This window comes from Salvelinus namaycush, chromosome 4, assembly GCF_016432855.1.
Source record: "Salvelinus namaycush isolate Seneca chromosome 4, SaNama_1.0, whole genome shotgun sequence".
Taxonomy (NCBI): Eukaryota; Metazoa; Chordata; class Actinopteri; order Salmoniformes; family Salmonidae; genus Salvelinus; species Salvelinus namaycush.
Window position 1 is genome coordinate 62,802,895 of NC_052310.1, and position 24,263 is coordinate 62,827,157.

At 42.6% G+C, this 24,263-nt stretch overlaps 1 protein-coding gene across 1 annotated transcript in view; it reads right to left on the minus strand.

Moving 5' to 3' along the window:
• LOC120045952 (PDZ domain-containing protein 7-like) overlaps positions 1-24,263 on the minus strand; it is a 56,642-nt gene that overhangs the window by 23,097 nt on the left and 9,282 nt on the right. The window contains exons 3-7 of the mRNA XM_038990876.1: positions 21,172-21,346; positions 18,166-18,342; positions 17,687-17,834; positions 15,915-15,975; positions 10,055-10,570 (exon numbers count right to left, since the gene is read on the minus strand). Coding sequence (XP_038846804.1) covers positions 10,055-10,570; positions 15,915-15,975; positions 17,687-17,834; positions 18,166-18,342; positions 21,172-21,346 — 1,077 coding nt within the window. The remainder of the gene's footprint in view (positions 1-10,054; positions 10,571-15,914; positions 15,976-17,686; positions 17,835-18,165; positions 18,343-21,171; positions 21,347-24,263) is intronic.

The window sequence follows — 24,263 nt, forward strand, 5'->3', positions numbered from 1 at the left end:
TTTTTTCCCGCTGCCCGTTTCGATGCAGGTGCATGATAATGGTCCATTCTGAATCAAAACAAATTTTACACATATTATTTAGTATATGTAAAGACAAGATTAAATCAGGAATAGTCTGATGGGTGACAATATTAGCCTATCACTTGTGAATTATATATTATCACTTGTGAATGATGCCAAGCATAAGAAACAATGCTTTTTCCCCCAACTTTTTCAATTCATAGTAGCACACCTCATGTAGTCTAGCTGATAGGCCTATATGGTTTTGACAAGGTTTGTATCACAACTGAAGTGGCCAAATAACTTCTTAATATAATAAAGCTCATTAATCCGCTTTACAAGTGGTGTAGAGCAAACTGGCATACATAAGCAGCGCTTGAGTAAAGTTTGGGGAAGATCATTTTCATCACAAAAATGCACCTTTATAATAAAAGCATTACATGCATAATTGCTTTTGCGGTCACTTTTGATAATGGTGTTTTCAGCTAATGGAACATTCCGCTTATAGCCTACTACCATGTGCGCATTGCTGTGCTTATAATGTGAAGAATTAGCCTAATAGTTTGGAAACATTTCAAGCTAAATGTTCTGATCTGTTATGTCCGGCACATTGCATAAAGCGTTTTTTTAAATGCTTTTTTTATACTAGTGGTTGTATTAATTTAGGATCTATCGCATCCCACAACTGTCCCAGACTATGTTTGAAGACTATGTTAGCCTTCATTTCTCAGAACAAGAATAGACTGATGAGTTTCAGAAGAAAGTTCTTTGCTTCTGGCTATTTTGAGCCTGTAATCGAACCCACAAATGCTGATGCTCCAGATACTCAACTAGTCTAAAGAAGGCCAGTTTTATTGCTTCTTTAATCAGAACAACATGTTTCAGCTGTATTAACATAATTACAAAATGGTTTTCTAATGGTCAATTAGCCTTTTAAAAAGATAAACTTGGATAAGCTAACACAACGTGTCATTGGAACACAGGAGTGATGGTTGCTGATAATGGGCCTCTGTACGCCTACTGTATGTAGATATTCCATTTTTAAAAATCTGCCGTTTCCAGCTACAATAGTCATTTACAACATTAACAATGTCTACACTGTATTTCTGATAAATTTCATGTTATTTTAAATGGACAATTTTTTTGCTTTTCTTTCAAAAACAAGGACATTTTTTAAGTGACCCTAAACTTTGAACGGTAGTATAAATATATGGACGAGCAATGTCAGATCGGCACAGACCTAAGATACAGTAGAACAGAATACAGTATATACATATAAGATGAGTAATGCAAAATATGTAAACATTATTAAAGTGGCCAGTGATTTCAAGTCTATGTATGTAGGCAGCAGCCTCTAATGTGTTATTGATGGCTATTTAACAGTCTGATGGCCTTGAGATAGAAGCTGTTTTTCAGTCTCTTGGTCCCAGCTTTGATGCACCTATACTGACCTCACCTTCTGGATAATAGCGGGGTGAACAGGCAGTGGCTCGGGTGGTTGTTGTCCTTGATGATTTTTTGGGCCTTCCTGTGACATTGGGTGCTGTAGGTGTCCTGGAGTGCAGGTAGTTTGCCCCCAGTGATGTTTTGGACAGACCCCACCACCCTCTGGAGAGCCCTGTGGTTGTGGGCGGTGCAGTTGCCGTACCAGGAGGTACCAGGAGGTACGGCAGGCGCTGTTGCGCTGTTGCGCCTTCTTCACCACACTATCTGTGTGGGTGGACCATTTCAGTTTGTCAGTGATGTGTATGCCGAGGAACTTGAAGCTTTCCACCTTCTCCACTGCAGTCCCGTCAATGTGGATAGGGGGGGTGCTCTCTCTGCTGTTTCCTGAAGTCCACGATCATCTCTTTTGTTTTGTTGACGTTGAGTGTGAGGTTGTCTTCCTGGCACCACACTCCCAGAGCCCTCACCTCCTCTCTGTAGGCTGTCTCATCATTGTTGGTAAACAAGCCCCTACTGTTGTGTCGTCTGCAAACTTGATGATTGAGTTGGAGGCTTGCGTGGCCACGCAGTCATGGGTGAACAGGGAGTACATGAGGGGGCTGAGCATGCACCCTTGTTGGGCCCCAGTGTTGAGGATTAGCGAAGTGGACGTGTTTCCTACCTTCACCACATGGGGGTGGCCCGTCAGGAAGTCCAGGACTCAGTTGCACAGGGTGGGGTTCAGACCCAGGGCCTTGAGTTTAATGATGAGCTTGGAGGGTACTATGGTGTTGAATGCTGAGCTATAGTCAATGAACATCATTCTTACATAGGTATTCCTCTTGTCCAGATGGGATAGGGCAGTGTGCATTGCATCGTCTGTGGATCTATTGGGGCGGTTAGCAAATTGAAGTGGGTCTAGGGTGGCCGGTAATCTAGAGGTGATATGATCCTTGACTAGTCTCTCAAAGCACTTCATGATGACGGAAGTGAGTGCTTGGGGGCAATAGTCATTTAGTTCAGTTACCTTAGCTTTCTTGGGTACAGGAACAATGGTGGACATCTTGATGTGTGTGGGGACAGCAGACTGGGGTACGGAGAGATTGAATATGTCGGTAAACACACCAGCTAGCTGGTCTGCGCATGCTCTGAGGATGCGGCCAGGCATGCCGTCTGGGCCGGCAGCCTTGCGAGGGTTAACACGCTTAAATGTCTTACTCATGTCGGCCACGGAGATGGAGAGCCCACAGTCCTTGGTAGCAGGCCGCGTTGGTGGCACTGTGTTATCCTCAAAGCGGGCGAAGAAGGTGTTTAGCTTGTCCGGAAGCAAGACGTCGGTGTCCGTGACATGGCTGGTTTTTCTTTTGTAGTCCGTGATTGTCTGTAGACCCTGCCACATACAACTCATGTCTGAGCTGTTGAATTGCGTCTCCACTTTGTCACTATACTGACGCTTTGCCAGTTTGATTGCCTTGCGGAGGGAATAACTACACTGTTTTTAATCAGCCATATTCCCAGTCCACTTGCCATGGTTAAGTGTGGTGGTTTGCGCGTTCAGTTTTGCACGAATTTTGCCATCTATCTACGGTTTCTGGTTAGGGTAGGTTTTAATAGGGTACAACATCTCCTATACACTTCCTGATAAACTCAGTCATCGTATCAGTATATTCGTCAATGTTATTCTCGGAGACTACCTGGAACATATCCCAGTCTGCATGATCAAAACAATCTTGAAGCGTGGATTCCGATTGGTCAGACCAGCATTGAATACTCCTCATCACGGGTACTTCTTGTTTGAGTTTCTGCCTATGGGAATGGAGGAGCAAAATGGAGTCGTGGTCAGATTTGACGAAAGGAGGGCGGGGAAGGGCCTTGTAGGCATCCCGGAAGTTGGAGTAGCAATGGTTGAGTGTTTCCAGTACACTGTTAATAAAGAATAATCAATTAGGCCCTAATATATGGATTTCACATGACTGGGCAGGGGCGCAGCCATGGGTGGGCGCATAGACCCACCTTCTTCGGTCCCAGGTCCACCCACTGGGGAGCCAGGCCCAGCCAATCAGAATTCGGTTTTCCCCACAAAATTGATTTTTTCATTAGCTGTCCGGGTGGCAGGTCTCAGACGATCCCACAGGCAAAGAAGCCGGATGTGGAGGTCTTGGGCTAGCGTGGTTACACTAGTCTGCGGTTCTGAGGTTGGTTGGAAGTACTGCCAAATTCTCTAAAATGACATTGGAGGTGTCTTGTGGTAGAGAAATGAACATTCAATTCTCTGGCAACAGCTCTGGTGGACATTCCTGCAGTCAGCATTTAAAATGCACATTCCCTGAAAACTTGAGACATCTGTGGCATTGTGTTCTGTGACAAAACTGCACATTTTAGAGTGCTCCTATTGTCCCCACCACAAGGTGCACCTGTGTAATGATCATGCTATTTAATCAGCTTCTTGATATGCCACACCTGTCAGGTGGATGGATTATCTTGGCAAAGGAGAAATACTCACTAACAGGGATGTAAACAAATGTGTGCACAAACTTTGAGAGATTTTTGTGCTTCTGGAATTTTTGTGCGTTTTTGTGCGTTTGGAACATTTCTGGGATCTTTCATTTCAGCTAATGAAACATGGGACAAACACTTTACATGTTGTGTTTATATTTTTGTTCAGTATGCTGTAGGATAGATGGGAGATATCAGGCGACTCCTAACAGTTAGGAAGAGTTATGACATGAAGGCTCTGGTATCAAATGAGTGGTTAAGGAGCAGAACAATTTCACTTGTTAAAGCTGTACATTTTTGGGAAACCCAACCAAATTGACATAGAAATGTGTGTTATATATCTGTCATTTTCGTTGAAAGCCAGTCTAAGAAGAAGTACAGTGCATTCAGAAAGTATTCCAACCCCTTCCCTTTTCCACATTTGTTTACGTTACAGCCTTGCCCTGAAATCATTTTTTTTTAAATCATCAATCTACACACAATACCCCATAATGACATAATGGAAACAGGTTTTTTTTTTTTTTTATGAAAAAAGTATTCAGACCCTTTGCTATGAGACTCTAAATTGAACTCAGGTGAATCCTGTTTCCATTAATCATCCTTGAGATGTTTCTACAACTTGATTGAAGTCCACCTGTGGTAAATTAAATTGTTGGACATGATTTGGAAAGGCACACACCTGTCTATATAAGGTCCCACATTTGACAGTGCATGTCAGAGAAAAAACCAAGCCATGAGGTCGAAGAGCACCGAGCCCGGATTGTGTCGAGGCACAGATCTGGGGAAGGGTACCAACACATTTCTGCAGCATTGAAGGTCCCCAAGAACACAGCGGCCTCCATCATTCTGGAATGGAGGAAGTTTGGAACCACCGAGACTTTTCCTAGAGCTGGCCGCCAGGCCAAACTGAGAAATCAGGGGAGAAGGGCCTTGGTCAGGGAGGTGACCAAGAACCCACCCGATGGTCACTCTGACAGTGATCTAGAGTTCCTCTGTGGAGATGGGAGAACCTTCCAGAAGGACAACCATCTCTTCAGGACTCCACCAATCACACCTTTATGGTAGAGTGGCCAGATGGAAGCCTTTCCTCAATAAAAGGCACATGACAGCCAACTTGGAGTTTGCCAAAAGGCACCTAAAGGACTCTCAGACCATGAGAAACAAAATTCTCTGGTCTGATTAAAACCAACATTGAACTTTTTGGCCTGAATGCCAAGCGTCACGTCTGGAGGAAACCTGGCACCATCCCTACGGTGAAGTATGGTGGTGGCAGCATCATGCTGGGGGGATGATTTTGAGCAGCAGACACTGGGAGACTAGTCAGGATCGAGGGAAAGATGAACGGAGCAAAGTACAGAGAGGTCCTTGATGGAAACCTGCTTCAGAGGGCTCAGGACCTCAGACTGGGGCGAAGGTTCACCTTCCAACAGGACAACGACCCTAAGCACACTGCCAAGACAACGCAGGAGTGGCTTTGGGACAAGTCTCTGAATGTCCTTGAGTGGCCCAGCCATAGCCCAGAACCCGATCGAACATCTCTGGAGTGACCTGAAAATAGCTGTGCAGTGACGCTCCCCATCCAACCTGACAGAGCTTGAGAGGATCTGCAGAGAAGAATAGGGGAAAGTGCCCAAATACAGGTGTGCCAAGCTTCTAGAGTCATACCCAAGAAGACTCTAGGCTGTAATCGCTGCCAAAGGTGCTTCAACAAAGTACTGAGTAAAGGGTCTGAATACTCATGTAAATACGATAATTAAAATTTTAAAAATACATTTGCAAAAAATTCTACAAACCTGTTTTTGTTTTGTCATTATGGTTTATTGTGTGTAGATTGATGAGAAAAAAACAAATTTTTATCCATTTTAGAATAAGGCTGTAACGTAACAAAATGTGGATAAAGTCAATAGGTCTGAATACTTTCCGAATGCACTGTAGATCTGTTATATGTGTGCTATTTCTATGCTTCCCATTCTTAAATTTAGTTTTTGCATCTTTCAAAATGCTGAAAATACAATATTTTTGGTTGTTGACAATATACTTCACAGCGGTTTAGAATGTACATTGATTCTCTACACTACACATTGCTTATTTAGTCACATAAACTGAAATTAGGTGAACTTTTAGAATTTTAGCAACCCTCCCTTAAAATCTGGTCCCAATTCCGAAGTCACTTTATCCTTAAACAAGCAAGCGGCTGCTCTCCATTAACATTTAATCATCTCTTCCCAGCGTCACAGATTGACACGACATTCCAGTTCTGGCACAGGAGCGGTCTGGTGTTATTTTTGTGACCTATTTGTTGATAACACGTTGGTCTCATTCGATACTCTGAGGGTTGACCGTAATATTCCCAATACCCAACACATTTTTAGATACCTGCAAACTCACAGCTTTGCCAAAAAAAGATTTCGATTCATTTACACTCGAGCCTACTAAGTGTCCAGCCGAGAGGTGCTTAGATCTTAACCCTTATCTGAAGGGCGCAATCTCGAGATTATACAACATAATACAGAACATTAATCCGCCTTTCTTTGCAAATACAAAATCTGCATGGGAGCAAGACATAGGTGGCGAGCTACCCGATGATATATGGCAACAAAGTATTGAGTGTACCCACACATCATCATTTTGAATAAGGCATGGACTTATTCAGTTTAAGGTTGGCAAAAATATACCCAAATGTTGACCCCAAGTGTTTGAGATGCAGCGACTGTGGGACACACGTTTTGGTCATGCCAATCTTTGAGTGGCCTCTGGGACCCCATTTTTGAGACATTCTCACATATGTGTAATACAACTGTTAGCCCCAACCCAGTCACTGACATTTTTGGGGAACTTCCTCTAGACCAGAATGCTACCACGCCACTCTGCTAGCTCGCCGCCTTGTCCTCTTTCACTGGAAGACTGCAAAGCCGCCCTCCTTTATGCAGTGGGTTAAGGAGGTGATGTCATCTCTGCCTCTGGAGAAGGTTAGGTACACTGTGCATGGGTCCCGACAAAAGTTAGACTTAATCTGGTCCCCATTAATACAATACGTGACGAGCCTGCCTTTTACTTAGTGTAACTTGCATAGTTTGGTAAGCAAGTCATGTCTGTTCTAGTGGTCATTTGTGCTGATAATCTTTATTGAACTTTTTTCGTTTTTGTTTCTATTACTGTTAGTTTCTGTTTTTCTTTCCTATTTAACTTACTTTTATAGATGTCTTGATGGGTGGGTGGTTGGGAGGGAGGAAGGGAGTGAGGGAGGGAGGGGATGGATGGATGGATGGGAGAATGAGGGGTTGCGGTTGTACTGTTTTTGTTGTTATATCTGAAAATCGATAAATAAAGTAAAAAATCTAAAATATATATTTTAGCAACCAGGAAATGGCGGCACGATTTCTGCATATTCACCTTTAAAGTAAATTGACTAAATTAAATCAAATACTACCATGTGAAAAGCCCATTTGTTACAAGTAATCTCTTTGTCTTTGTTAAATGGGTCTTTGTTAAATGCTTTGCTTGTGGATGTACCTTTGCCAGATTGAGGTTCACAGAGAAAAATGACAAAAATAATTGTATGTGTTTGTTATTTCAAAGTATAATTCATTAGACTTTGCATGGTTCTATGCTCACACTGGCCAATACAAGTGGATGATACACTCTTCAGTAAGAGGTTAAAGACTGTTCATCTCTCATCCAGTCACATTCTCTGCCCTCTCCAGTAAATCATTCCTAGTAGACAAGAACCCGGTAATATTGATGTATTGTACACAGATGGTTACATTCACTGTTATTTTGAAACCTCTGCCGCAGTCATCTGGATAACATTAACAAAAGTATGACTCGGGGTGCATCTCAATAGTCTGAAGTGACTTTCTTTGTGTCCTTTCCCTCATCTGCATAAAGTAGCCATCGGGTAAAATCAAATACCTGTTACTGTACAGTCGTGGCCAAAAGTTTTGAGAATGACACAAATATTAATTTTCACAAAGTCTGCTGCCTCAGTTTGTATGATGGCAATTTGCATATACTCCAGAATGTTATGAAGAGTGATCAGATGAATTGCAATTCATTGCAAAGTCCCTCTTTGCCATGCAAATGAACTGAATCCCAAAAAAACATTTCCACTGCATTTCAGCCCTGCCACAAAAGGACCAGCTGACATCATGTCAGTGATTCTCTCGTTAACACAGGTGTGAGTGTTGACGAGGATAAGGCTGGTGATCTCTCCGTCATGCTGATTGAGTTCGAATAACAGACTGTAAGCTTCAAAAGGAGGGTGGTGCTAGGAATCATTGTTCTTCCTCTGTCAATCATGGTTACCTGCAAGGAAACACGTACCGTCATCATTGCTTTGCACAAAAAGGGCTTCACAGGCAAGGATATTGCACCTAAATCAACCATTTATCGGATCATCAAGAACTTCAAGGAGAGCGGTTCAATTGTTGTGAAGAAGGCTTCAGGGCGCCCAAGAAAGTCCAGCAAGCACCAGGACTGTCTCCTAAAGTTGATTCAGCTGCGGGATCGGGGCACCACCAGTACAGAGCTTGCTCAGGAATGACAGCAGGCAGGTGTGAGTGCATCTACACGCACAGTGAGGCAAAGACTTTTAGAGGATGGCCTGGTGTCAAGAAGGGCAGCAAAGAAGCCACTTCTCTCCAGGAAAAACATCAGGGAAAGACTGATATTCTGCAAAAGGTACAGGGATTGGATTGCTGAAGACTGGGGTAAAGTCATTTTCTCTGATGAATGCCCTTTCCGATTGTTTGGGGCATCCGGAAAAAAGCTTGTCCGGAGAAGACAAGGTGAGTGCTACCATCAGTCCTGTGTCATGCCAACAGTAAAGCATCCTGAGACCATTCATGTGTGGGATTGCTTCTCAGCCAAGGGAGTGGGCTCACTCACAATTTTGCCTAAGAACACAGCCATGAATAAAGAATGGTACCAACACATCCTCCGAGAGCAACTTCTCCCAACCATCCAGGAACAGTTTGGTGACGAACGATGCCTTTTCCAACACGATGGACCACCTTGCCATAAGGCAAAAGTGATAACTAAGTGGCTCGGGGAAGAAAACATTGATATTTTGGGTCCAAGGCCAGGAAACTCCCCAGACCTTAATCCCATTGAGATCTTGTGGTCAATCCTCAAGAGGCGGGTGGACAAACAAAAACCCACAAATTCTGACAAACTCCAAGCATTGATTATACAAGAATGGGCTGCCATCAGTCAGGATGTGGCCCAGAAGTTAATTGACAACATGCCAGGGCGGATTGCAGAGGTCTTGAAAAAGAAGGATCAACACTGCAAATATTGACTAATTGCATCAACTTCGTGTAATTGTCAATAAAAGCCTTTGACACTTATGAAATACTTGTAATTATACTTCAGTATTCCATAGTAACATCTGACAAAAATATCTAAAGACACTGAACCAGCAAACTTTGGAAATTAATATTTGTGTCATTCTCAAAACTTTTGGCCACGACTGTCGGTATCACCACCATTTTGCTTTCACCTTTTCTTTGTTTTCAGATCAGTGCAGTTGAAGGAGAGGAGAGCATAGACTATTGAAATGCACCCTCAGACAGTAATGCCTGATTCACACTATTGAGCCAAGTCGAGCTGTGCAATGCTGGCCTGGTTAAGCATACACCATAGTTCTGAAACCATGCTGGAAAGGACAATGTGAAATAAAAATGTCCTGGCCAACACAGTTTGGTTCGGGTTGGCCCTATAGTGTGAAAAAGGCTTCAGTGTTGTTTTCGTTGACTTCCTGGTGAGAGGGAGGGCCAGTGGGGTCGTGTGCAGGTCATCAGACTCCAGCTCAGAGGGGATCTCCCTAAAGCTCAGAGGGCGTATCTCATTACCCAGAGGCACCCACAGCCACAGGCACTGAACTGAACTCTGGGTAACTCTAGTGTGGCGAAGGAGATAGTTGCTCTGGGTTAGGATTAGATATTCAGGTATGCCTATTCATGTATCAAAAACAGGAGGGAGGGATACATTCCAAAAACTGTTTTTTGACAACAATGTATTTCCCATTTATGATTCCATGGCCTCTGTTCTCTTAGACCTTTGGATTTCTTGCGGATCATACACTGTGGACTGGGAACTATTTACATGAACTGATCATAGTTTTGCTCCTCACCTGTAACTGTGATATGGCTCTGGGATCGTCTGATGGGCTTTCTCGGTCTGCTCAGGGCCATAAGCACCGCCGTTTTCGGGGAGTCCTGCGCCACGTCCTGTTCCCCTGGTGACAACATCCCCCCTTTGCCCCTTCCCCCATCTCCAGCCCCTCCCCTTTCCACAGGACCCTCTCCTTTCCCCCGAATTGGTGTGTCCTTCAAAATCACAGTGGCGCCTAGCGTCCGGCTTGTTTCCATGGCAACCAGCCTTCCATGAGGCGAGTGGGGTGCGTTAGAGTCCAAGGGGGGGTGTAGGTCAGTCTGCATGGCGGTCTCTGCGGTGCGTTCGGAGCTGCTGGTGCGGCGAGAGCGGTCCTCAGTGGAGATGCAGACGTCCACCATGTCGGAGCCAAAGGCGGGGGGGAAGAGGACCTGGGAGAGACCACTAAGGGAGCTGAGGGGGGTGGAAGACAGGGAGGAGGCCGAGGAGTAAGAGTCAGATCCCTGGGAGGAGGACGGAGGCCCTCCATTGGCCACTGCATGGGGAAGAAGAGGAACTCATTTAGAAACAGTAGCTGGAGATTTGAAAAGTAAATGTATAGTGTTTCAATACCAAAGGACACAATATAATATTCTCTAATGATGCAAAACTTATGTTAAAGACACGTATTGGTAGTTTGATGAAAGTGACCACCAGTGAACCTCATAAGTGGAGTTGAAATCAGGGTTTATTGTGTAATCAGAATGAAGTCATGTTTTCCTCAGTTTTATAGTGTGTCCTCAAATCATCCAACTCTAGTTCCCATCCCACAGTCCACGAGCTGTATACATAACACACATTTTTCACACGATCATAAAGTCTTTGTAGTTGGTACAGACTAACATCTGGCTGAGTTCACTGTTTGTTTATTTGTTTATTTTGATCCCCATAAGCTTTTGCAGAAGCAGCAGCTACTCTTCCTGGGGTCCACAAAAAACACAAAACATGACAAGTAACAAAACACTGATAGACAAGGACAGTCACACACATTTTAAATACAACGATATACAAACAAAGCAACTAAAAAATTATACAAAAAATACAACCACAAAAATGATGTGTGTGTTAGTGTGTTTTTAATCTGTTTTTTCAAGGTACATTTGCTGTTTGCAATCATGGCTCTGTATAAAACTGTGTGTTGCCGGAAATTTGTTTTGGACTTGGGGACTGAGAAGAGACCCCTGGTGGTATGTATGTATGGGTGTCTGAGCTGAATGTTATTTGATTATGCAGACAATCTAGATTTTTCACCACAGTAATATTTCTCATAAAACTCGAAGAGAAGCAGTTAATCTCTCGTCAACCCTCAACCAGAAAAGACTGGCATGCATGTTGTTTATGTTTGTTCTGTATGTGCAGTTAGGGGCTCTGTTTTAAGCAAGCTGCAGCATGGCTAAGTCTTTCTTCGCTGCACTTGACCATATTACTGGACAGTAATCAAGATGGGACAAGACCAGAGCCTAAACAACTAATACAGTTGATTGTTGTGTCAAAAAGCAGAACATATTTTTATAACAGACATACCCCTCCCCATCTTCACAAGAAATTTGTCAATATGACTTGATAATTGACCATCCAATGTTATACACCTAGGAGTTTAGCTTCCTCAACTTGCTCAATGGTCGTACCAGTCTTAAATACCATGTATTCAAGAACAGTTTATTATTAATCACCCACTCTGATACTGACTTTAACTCATTATTTAGAATTTAAGTGAGCTCACTGGCTTTGGGTGCTGACATGTGGAATCTGCATACATAGTCATTCTAGCTTCATGTAAGACCAGTGGCAAATCCTTTGATAAAATAGAGAAGATTAATGGCCCAAGGCAACTGCCCCCCTGGGACACTGCACTGTACATATCTTCCATTGAAGAACGCTCTCTGGGTTCTATTGGATAAATAACTCTCCAACCATGTGATGGCAGGTGATATAAAGTTTTTTCAATAAAAATGTATGATTAATAACATCAAAGGCTGCGCTGAAATCTAACAATACATCTCCAACTATAATCTTATTATCTATTTCTTTTAACCAATCATCAGTCAGAGTCAGTGCAGTAGAAGTTGAGTGCCCTTCTCTATTTGCATGCTGAAAGTCAGTAGTTAACTTGTTCTCTGAAAAATAGCATTGTATTTGGTCAAACACAATCCTATCCATCAGTTTACTAAGAACAGGCAGCAAACTGATTGGGCGACTGTTAGAGCCAGCAAAGAGTGCTTTACTATTTTTAGGCAGTGGAATTACTTTAGCTTCCTTCCACGCCTGTGGCACAAACTCATTTGGGCTTTGGTTAAAGATATAGCAAATAGTAGCGGTAATACAGTCTGCTACCATTTTCAATAGTTTCCAATCACTGTTGTCTATACCTGGTGGCTTATCATTATTGATGGATAACAATAGTTTTTCCACCTCTCCCACACAAACTTGACCAAATTCCAAACAGCAATCCTTCACTTTCATTTTTAGATATTTTATACAAAAATATGATGGTTCACTGTTCAATGTTGTCATTTCACTTCTGAGTTTCCACTTTACTAGTGAAATAGTGATTGAAATGATTGGCAATATCGAAAGGTTTCGTTAAAAATGACCCATCAACTTCAATGAACGATGGAGATTAATTGGGTTTTCTGCCCATGACATCATTTAAGGTACTCCAAAGTATTTTTCCATTGTGTTTTATGTCATTTATCTTTGTTTGGTAATATATGTTTAGTCACAATATTTCTCAATTTACATCATGTCAACCAATCAGCTGAGCAGCCTGACTTCTTTGCCACCTCTTTGGCATAATTGCTTTGAAGCATATTTTTTTTTAAATTCATCATCAATCCAGGAAACTCTAATAATTCTCGCAGTTAGGAAACTAACAGGTGCATGCTTGTCAACAATTAGCATTAATACTTGTTTTAATACTTCCAGTGCTGCATCTGGATTCAATTCCTCATACACATCAGACCAATATACATTTTTTACATCTTCAACAAAATAACATTTTCTATGATCTCTTATAAATGACTTTAGGCCCAACCTTTGGCACTTTGGCTTTCCTTATTATTGCCACAATGTTATGGTCACTACAGACAATGCAAACTGATATTGCTTTGGAGCAAGGCTCTGTAGCATTGGTGAAGATCTGATCCAACACTATTGGTATGCACTCTAGTTGGTTGAGTGATAACCTGAGTCATATTACAGGCCTTAGTCACAGTTAGAAGCTTCATCTTGAGAGGACAGCTAGTTGCTAAGCAGTCAATGTTCAGGTCACCCAGAAAATAGACCTCTCTGTTAACGTCACACACATTATCAAGCATTGCACACATATTATTCAAATACTGACTGTTAGCACTTGATGGCCTATAGCAGCACCCCAAAATAAGAAGCTCTAGATGAGGCAGGTGAACTTGCAACCGCAACACTTTAACAACATTTGACATTAGATCCTCTCTAAGCTTTACAGGAATATGACTCTGAACATATACAGCAACACCTCCACCATGGGCATTCCTGTCTTTTCTGTAGATGTTATATCCCTGTATTGCTACTGCTGTATCAAAGGAATTAGTTTCAGAGATGGCCAGTATATGAATGTTATCTGATGTTAGCAAGTTATTTTCTTTCATGAACCTTATTTCTAAGGCTACATATACTAATATGGGCTATTCTTAGCCCTTGCATTGGTAGCTTATTGGAGATAGACATAATATGGAGACAAAATAAAAAAGTGTGTGTGTGTGTGTGTGTGTGTGTGTGTGTGTGTGTGTGTGTGTGTGTGTGTGTGTGTGTGTGTGTGTGTGTGTGTGTGTGTGTGTGTGTGTCTGTGTGTGTGTGTGTGTGTCTGTGTGTGTGTGTGTGTGTGTCTGTGTGTGTGTCTGTGTGTGTGTCTGTGTGTGTGTCTGTGTGTGAGAGAGAGAGAGAGAGAGAGAGAGAGAGAGAGAGAGAGATGTTGGGCTGAAGCTACTGACCCTGAGGCTTGGATTTCTCATTCCTCCCAGGCTTTTTGGAGGGAGGATGGACAATGAGCTGGTCGTAGCAGATGTAAGCAATGTTCCCATGCTCTCTGACAGCTTTCATAGTTGGGATAAGTTCTTTCTGCCTCTGGCACACAGCTTCAGAGAGGTCCTCGTTGAGGATGATGTTGGTTCCTCTCAAGTTCTTGGCTCTCTCCAGAACAGCCATCTTGTCCTTAAACCTCAGGAACTTGACCGCTATCGGCCTCAGTCTGTCACCTAGGCTGGTTACATGTTTTCCAGACCTGTGGGCGCGTTCCACCTCAATCTTCGTATGATCCATCGGCAGCTTTTCAGTGATCATTTTTTCGTATTTTCTCCTCAGACTCGGTCAAGCTCTCATGTGAAGACGCTGGTATGTCATTCATAACAATGTTATTCCTCCTGGCTTGTCCCTTTAGATAGTCTTTTTTTCCAGGCGTTGTTAATAATGATTCACAGAGAGAGTGCTGATGTCAGCGAGAGAATTTACAGTTTTTTGTCATCTTGCTGCAAGTTTCTTTCAGGACATCCTCTCCTTGCAAACAATTCTTGAAGGTCCTGGACCTTTCTGGTCAGATCGTCTATTATTTTGTTAGTTGAGTCCATCAGTATTTGGACAAAGCTCTTGAAGCTATTTTCCTATTGTTGTAACAACTGCTTGCAACAAACTCTTTTTGTTTGTTTAAAAGATCCTTCACCTGTGATAGAGAAATACTGTCCCCTCCATGACTCCCACCTTTGGCTTTGGATGCCATGGTAGGATTGCATGCCAATGCTGGTACTCCATGCAGTTCCAGAAGACAGGGCAGGTCGCAGGGAAGATTTAAACAGCAGCAAACAGCAGGGATTCAGACAGCCACAAGCCTGGGTCAATCTGCTGTCCCAGCCACAAGGGCTAACTGCGTGTGTTCAATCTGTAAAGGAAACCTTGCTAGCTTGAGAGCTAGTTAGCAGTTAGGCTAGCTGCTACGCCAAGCATCTCTTCAAACTTTTGGTTGGCAGTATCCCTGGACAGATATAGCGGTACCAGCAACTGAGGCTAACCGTGTCACGGGATCAAAAAGTAACCAAACTTTTTCAGAGACTTTCAAAACTTTAAAACAACAAACCGCTGTGTTAGCTAATCCCATTGGCTTTAACTACAGTAAATCCAGAGAATCAATTCAACTACATGAATCATCAGGAAAAATCATATAAAAGCCATAAACAACTCAGTAGCCTTAGATCCCAGCAACCTAAATACACCGAGAGTATGTCCCAAATGGAACCCTATTTCTTATATACAGTAGTGCACTACTTTTGACCAGAGCCCTATAGACACTGGTCAAAAGTGCACTAAATAGGGAATAGGATGCCATTTGGGACACAAACCCATCCAGCCACCCAGCCACCAACCTGTCGTAACACGCCGTGCCCAACCCAGAGTACTGCTCTGTCTTAGAGCACACACAGCACTAATCTGGGGCTATTTTCAGACCCACTCATATTAAGCAAAAAGCAGAGGATCAGATCTGGGGACTGAGATGAATACTGCAGAGGGATTTAGTTAAAGTACATGTGATGTAGCCGGTGCTCTACTTTAGATTGACACGTCATGTAATGTCATGTAATGTAGAATCTGGCAGAGTCTTAATTGGAGATTGGGATTTTAGAATTGGTGAAGCTTTCATGAAATGAATGGAATATTCAAATAAACATTGAGGTCAAGCGTTTAATGTACTTATTTTTTATTTTTTACGTTTGAATCCTTTCATGTTACTTATTAGCTCATTCTACTTCCATTAGTATACTATACATTCAGGATTGTCTGTGTGTGAGTAGCATACTAAGAAGAGAGATACATACTTTTGCTGAGCCAGCTGTATTCAGCCACCATCTCTTTGTATGCAGGGTATCTTCCTGCCTCCTGTTAGGATGAAGATAAACATCACATCATCATCATAATCATATTCGTTCTCTATCATCATCATCATCATCATCATCATCCTCCACCTTATTCTCTCCATCATACTCATCATCATCATCATCATCATCATCACACACAACATTTCTATAAATATTTTATCAGAAGTTCAGTTCTCAGTCCTTATATGTGGATATCTGGATGCGTTTACCCTAGGATAGGTGTTCTGAGGACAGGATATAAGTAGACTAGCCTCTATTTCATGACCTTTACAGAGTCTCACAGAAGTTTCTTCTGGCTCTGGGGCACATGTGACCTTCCACTCAGTGAAAGTGTGTGGGTGCTACAAGGACAAGTGACCCTTAGGGACTTGGCGGACCTCACTGCAATTCCACATGAGGTCACACACACGCACGCACGCACGCACGCACGCACGCACGCACGCACGCACGCACGCACACACACACACACACCCTGTATTAATACAGAAACACAGCTCTAGGGAAAAACTGGAGCCCTGACCCAAGATGGCAGACACTCACCAGATTCACCACCTCTCCAGGGCAGCTTATGCCTTCTCACCATACTGCTACTTAGCACAGGCCCACATGGAGAACAGGGCACCATTTTAGGTCAAACACAAGTCTCACTTGATTACTTCTAAGATCCCTACACTTAAGACCACAAAGGAAAGCCACCATTTCAGGTCAGGCGGAAGTCACAGTGGACCCCCTCTGAGAGCTTCCACAATGTGCCTTGGTCTGGGCAGGTGTTGGGGGGCGTTTAGCAAACTAACCCGGATCCTATGTGTGTAATTTTGAGCCATAATGTGGTTTAGCGCGGGGCAGAGGAGAGACATAAAACAAGGCTTTCTGCTGATTATAACTTGATCTTGCTGCCTTGTAAATAATGAACGTCGTCTCTGGCGTTTTTTCTCGCACGGAACCCGAGATGAGAGGAGTAAAGTGAGCCCACTGGAATGCGAGGGGCTGGGCGTGCACACACACACACACACACACACACACACACACACACACACACACACACACACACACACAGGTACACACACACACACACACACACACACACACACACAGGTACACACACACACACACACACACACACACACACACACACACACACACACACACACACACACGCACACACACACACACACACAGGTACACACACACAAACACAGAGGAATGCATGGGCTAGGTGCCAGCTGCTTTACTATGCTGTCTCACTCCCCAGCGCAAGAAGAGCCGGTGTTGTTTAACGGACTGCAACATCCATTAATGTGCCAGAGTACTTAGAGCACCACGTGATCAACTGTTAGGTATGAAATGGATCTAACCTTTTGAACATTGAGTACATGTTTCATATGAAAGGTTAGTGTGTACCACTTTCAACCGTGATGTACATGCATTTAGGAGAACAGTATTGATCAGTGTATATGATGGAGAGGAGACAAGGAGTGGAGGCAACTTTAGACTATTGAGATGCACTTATAATGCCTGTGTTTCATTTCAGAAAGATGTTCCCTTCCATCTGCCCTAGCTAGTTCACTCCACTTCACAGATCTGATAGGACTGGATAGGTGAAAGCACTATAGATAGCTAAAGAAAAAGTTTGCGTCCCAACAGGTGTAGTGCACTATAAAGGGAACAGGGTGCCACTTGGGACGCAGTCAAAGATGAGTCTTCTCTCTCACCCTGATGGTCAGCATGATGTGGGTGTGGCTCTTCAGAACTTCCACGGCATTGCTATGGGTGATGCCATCAAAGCTCACCCCATTGGCCGCCAGGATCTGGTCGCCCATCTTGATGCCATGCTGCTCCGCCAGACCCCCAGGGTCCAACCTGATCACAATACACAGAGAAGTCAAGGAAGATGTGTCATGGAGATGGCCGGTTGTTTTGAGTTGTGTTTTGTATTGCTCTGAGCTTCTAACGTTGTTCTGACATTGTTCTCTGATAGTTACCATCCAGTAGTTAGAGTTCAGATTCAAATAAGGGCTGCTCACGTCTCCCACAAGTCAATTCTGAATATATTTACATGTTACAAACAAAGGTATCTCCACTGTATTTTGTTGTTGTTGAGAGCAACAGTGTTGTATGCTTGAGCAGTTCAATCTAGTGATGGGTGGGAACATAAACCTTCACAACCTGTAACTTCCCCAGGACCACGTACTTAGAGACGTAGATGCCCAGTCCGAACTCCTTGCCCCCTCTGATGTTGAATCCCAGGCAGTAGTCGTCTGAGGTTGTGTAGAGGTGAACCATCCTACGGAGAACACTGTCTGAACTGGCATCTGAAGGAGTACGACCACTCTCCTCTACTACCATACGCCTCTGGATCAGATCCACCCTGCAGAAACAAACACATGCTAGATATGTACATAAACATACTGTACATACAAACACACACAGATATGTACATACACTAGACCCACTCCAATTTGCATACCGCCCTAGCAGATCCACAGATGATGCAATCTCTATTGCACTCCACATTGCCCTTTCCCACCTGGACAAAAGGAACGCCTATGTGAGAATGCTATTCATTGACTACAGGTCAGCGTTCAACATCATAGTGCCCTCAAAGCTCATCAATAAGCTAAGGACCCTGGGACTAAACACCTCCCTCTGCAACTGGATCTTGGACTTCCTGACGGGCCACCCCCAGGTGGTAAGGGTAGGTAACAACACAACCTCCACGCTGATAATCAACACAGGAGTCCCTCAGGGTTGCGTGCACAGTCCTCTCTTGTACTCCCTGTTCACTCATGATTGCACGGCCAAGCACGACTCCAACACCATCATTAAGTTTGCCGATGACACAACAGTGGTAGGCCTGATCACCGACAACGACGAGACAGCCTATAGGGAGGAGGTCAGAGACCTGGCCGTGTGGTGCCAGGGCAACAACCTCTCCCTCAACCTGATCAAGACAAAGGAGATGATTTTTGACTGCAGGAAAAACAGGACCAAGCATGCCCCCATTCTCATCGAAGGGGCAGCAATGGAGCAGGTTGAGAGCCTCAAGTTCCTTGGTGTCCACATCACCAACAAAACTAACATGGTCCAAGCACACCAATACAGTCGTAAACAGGGCACGACAAAACCTATTCCCCCTCAGGAGACTGAAAAGATTTGGCATGGGTCCTCAGATCCTCAAAAGGTTCTACAGCTGCACCATCGAGAACATCCTGACTGGTTGCATCACTGCCAGATATGGCAACTGCTTGGCCTCCGACCGCAAGGCATTACAGAGGGTAGTACGTACGGCCCAGTACATCACTGGGGCAAAGCTTCCTGCCGTCCAGAACCTCTATACCAGGCGGTGTCCAGCCACCCTAGTCATAGACTGTTCTCTCTGTTACCGCACTGCAAGCGGTACCTGAGCACCAAGTGTAGGTCCAAGAGGCTTCTGAACAGTTTCTACCCCCAAGCCATAAGACTCCTGAACATCTAATCAAATGGCTACCCAGACTATTTGCATTTCCCCCCCCCATCCTCAAATCAGATTTAATTTTACATACTACACCTCCCTCCTCACCTACTAACACTCACACACATGCGCACACACACACACAACAGCAGCCCCATTCCCCAGTGAGTTCTGGCCTTCCTATCAATTAGTCAAATAGCCATAGTCATAGAGTAAATCCATCTAGCCGTGCACCATGAAACCAAGATCCCTCAGCAGCAAGATAACCTAGTGGTGACGCATCATACTGATGTGACCATAGGGATATAATACTAGCTGTTCTACATTGAGTTCTATTGATGAGACACTATGAAAAACGTAATACTTATAAAGAATTCACAAACCATAAGCCTAATGGGATCAATTTCAAAAGGATCGTGATGCATTTAACACACTGTTGATGCATACGATACACTCTGTATCACAAAACTGGATACATATTATATGGAACCAGGTGACACAAACTATGTAACAGTGGAGGCTGCTGAGGGGAGGACGGCTCATAATAATGGCTAGAACAGAGCGAATAGAATGGAATCAAACAAATGGAAACTATGTGTTTGATGTATCTGATACAATTTCACTAATTCCGCTCCAGGCATTACAACGAGCCCGTTCTCCCCAATTAAGGTACCTCCAACCTCCTGTGCTCTGTATAGTGTTGTTGTTGTACTGATCATAAGCATCAGGTAGTCTCCTGCCTGAAATCTGGACTCAGAGGTAGACGTAACATAGTACATGAAAGTCTGGGACACTCAAATTAGTATGACATGTAACATTTAGTATGGTACATGTACGCATTTAAATGTCCATCATCCATTTCGTGTGATATGTTACGAATTCCAATTTTGTGGCTAACTTTAGCTAGGTTAGGGGTTAAGGTTAGGGCTAAGGTTAAGGTTAGGGTTTGGGGAAGGGTTAGCTAACATGCTAAGTAGTTGCAACGTAGCTAAAAGGTTGTAAGTGGTTGCAAAGTTGCTAATTCGCTAAAATGCTAAAGTTGTCCATAATGAGATTGAACACTCAACCCTTGGGATGCTAGACATTCGTGTTTACCCCAACCAACCACCCTCTTTTAGTTTTTCCTAAAGTAACTTTCTGTCTTATGTAACCATACCAAACATAACATATCATACTAATTTGGATTTTCATTTACAATGTTACGTCTAGTCTAAGATACCAGCCTGTCTCATTACCCATACTTCGCTCACTCCACTCCAGTGCTTCAGGTGGCTTGAACTAATCAGGTTGCACTTGAACTTGAATGCTGATTAACAACTACACTCATTTACACACGTGTCCCTGTCTCAACTAACCATTACATTAGGAACTGCCTAACTACATCACATAACAGTACAGCGCAGTACATGACGTGACATAATATAACAGTTTAGTACACTCTTAGAAAAAAGGGTTCCAGAAGGGGTCTTCAGCTGTCCCAATAAGACAACCCTTTTTGGTTCCAGGTAGAACCCTTTTTGGTTCCAGGTAGAACTCTTTTTGATTCCATGTAGAACCCTCTGTGGAAAGGGTTCTACCTGCAACCCAAAAGGGTTCTACCTGGAACCAAAGAGGTTCTACCTGGAATCAGAAATGGTTCTTCAAAGGGTTCTGCTATGGGGACAGTTGAAGAACATTTTTAGGTTCTAGATATCGTATTTTTTTCTAAGACTGTACAGTACAGTACACTACACTAGGCCCTCTCACCATGTAGTCTTCTCCTTGGAGTAGCGTATACCAGGGACTTTCCCCACACGTCTCACCACCATCCTCAGCCTGTTGTTCCCCGTCAGGACCTTCACAGCACTGCTCATAGTGATGCTTTCCAGGCTGATACCATTCACCTCCACCAGCTTGTCCCCTACACAGAGACCTGCCTGCTCTGGAGGGGTGAGACGAAGGGATTTAAGCACAGACTGACTGACGCATACAGTACATACATATGTATACACACGCACACATACAGTTGAAGTCGGAAGTTTACATACACTTAGGTTGGAGTCATTTAAACTTGTTTTTCAACCACTCCACACATTTCTTAAAACTTCTCTAGGATAGGGGGCAGAGTTTTCACATTTGGAAAAAAAGCGTGCCCAATTTCAACTTCCTTCTACTCATCCCCAGAATATAAGATATGCATATTATTAGTAGATTTGGGTAGAAAACACTCTGAAGTTTCTAAAACTGTTTGAATCATATCTGTAAGTATAACAGAACCTATGTAGCAGGCAAAACCCCGAGGACTAACCATAATTTGTTTTTTGTTTTTTAAGTCACTGTCTGTTCAATGAGTTTTCATTGGGAAGCCAGATTTCTAATCACTCTGTTCTCAGTTCCTACTGCTTCCACTGGATGTCACCAGTCTTAGGAAATAGGTTGAGGTTATTCATTTGTGCAATGAAGAAGAAGGCCATCAGGAAGTAGAGTAACGTCATGTGGACTGTTTGAGAGTTGCGCAAGTCTAAAGAAAGTAGCGTTAGTTTGTTTATCTCCTGTATTGAAAACAGATAGACCCGTCTTCAATTTGATCGATTATTAACGTTTACAAATACCTTAAGTTGTATTACAAAAGTATTTTGAAATGTTTTGGCAAAGTTTAGAGGTCATTTTTGAGATATTTTGTAGTGACTTTGCGCAAATTGGAAGCAATTTTTTTCTGGATCAACCGCGCCAAATAAATGGACAATTTGGATATATATGGACGGAATTAATCGAACAAAAGGACCATTTGTGATGTTTATGGGACATATTGGAGTGCCAACAAAATAATCTCGTCAAAGGTAATGCATGTTTTATATTTTATATCTGCGTTTTGAGTAGCGCCGGCATGGTTGAAATATGCTACTCTCTCTTTGTTGACATTGTGCTATCATCAGATAATAGCATCTTATGCTTTCGCCGAAAAGCCTTTTTGAAATCTGACATGTTGGCTGGATTCACAACGAGTGTAGCTTTAATTTGGTATCTTACATGTATGATTTAATGAAAGTTTGATTTTATATATATTTTTTTGAATTTGGCGCTCTACATTTTCCCTGGCTATTGGCCAAGTGGGACGCTACCGTCCCGCTATCCCAGAGAGGTTTTTTGTTTTTTTTGGGGGTGGATCAGCTTAATATTGCGGAAAGAATGTTGCTTCCAATGTAATTGTCTGCATCATTTCCAATCCCCCATATTTTTTTGGGTAAATATATATATCCATTCACGTATGCATACATATACACATATATACATACACATACCTACATAGACATACATACTTTTTTAAAGAGTATACCTTTATTATTATTCCCCGCAAACCCTACCACCGATCCCCCAATTGGAGTAAACTGATAAACATTTCTGTTTTTACCTTCAATTTATACATCTTATACACATTTTACAGACACAGTCTACTTTATAATAGTTCTCTCTTGTTTGTTCTTAGTCCTTCCTCTATTTCTGTTGTCCATCCAGTTTGATTTCCACTTGTAACTGTGCTATTTCACAATAGCTCCGCACCTATACACATTTCACAGATCCCGTATGCCCTACATTGTTTATCTTGTTATTAGTCCCACCCTTCAGCTCCACTCAACCTTTCCCATCTATCTTCCAACATCATCCATTTCGGATTTTTATTTGCCATATATTTTTCAACTGTGCTGTGATGCTTCACAAAAGATTTGAATCTTCCTATTCTCATAGCTTCCACGGATTGTAAATTAAAAATAAACATTTTTGCTAAAATAATTATTATATTATTGATTGATTGACTATGGCTTTTCAAATCCCCCAGTATTGCTATCTGTAGCGTTAGTTCTACGCAAATGTTGCAATTCTTCAACCATTCCTGGACCTGTGACCAAAAACGAGCTACATGCGGACAATACCAAAATAAATGGTCTAATGACTCTGCCTCCTCACAGCAGAATCTACAGAGCTGGGAAGATTGTATCCCCCATATATATAACATTCTATTAGTTGCAAGAATTTTGTACAATAATTTAAATTGAAAAATTCGAAGTTTTGAATCCGGCGTTGTTTTGCGTATCAATTCATACACCATGTGCCATGGAATGGGTACATCGAAAATCTCTTCCCAACTATTTTGCAATTTATATGGCACAGCTGTAAGTTTTTTGGTCCTTAAATGAAATTGGTATATGTTTTTATTTATCACACTTTTCTTTAACCATTTATGTTCTTTAATATAAGGCCGACATACAAGTTCCTTACTTTTATCCCCTTCCACCTGCCTCTTCCATTTTTGTGGTAATGCTGCAATTAATTGGTTGTAATTTTGGGTAGAGCAGACATTTCCATATGTCTGCGTTAGCTGCATGTGTGACATTACTCCACCAGTCCTATTTATGATATCATTCACAAAAATTATACCTTTTTTAAACATTTCTTCGATAAATACAGTTTTTTTTATCAATTACTATATTTGAATTTAACCACAAGATTTGTTGTACTATTTGTTCCGTCCTTTCAGGTGGATTAAACTGAAATTGCAACCAACTTTCTAAGGCTTGCTTAAAAAATAAAGATATTTTGGAGATTATTTCCTTTTCAAGCAACCGAAAGTGAGCAGGTGTAATCTGAATAAAGGGAAAAAGGCCCTTCTTGAACATAGGATGAGACATTCGTACCAATCTACTAGAGAACCAGTTTGGATTTAAGTATAACTTTTGTATGACTGATGCCTTTAGTGAGAGGTCTAATGCTTTAATATTTAATAATTTCTGCCCTCCGAATTCATATTCGTTATATAAATAGGCCCTTTTAATTTTATCTGGCTTGCCGTTCCAAATAAA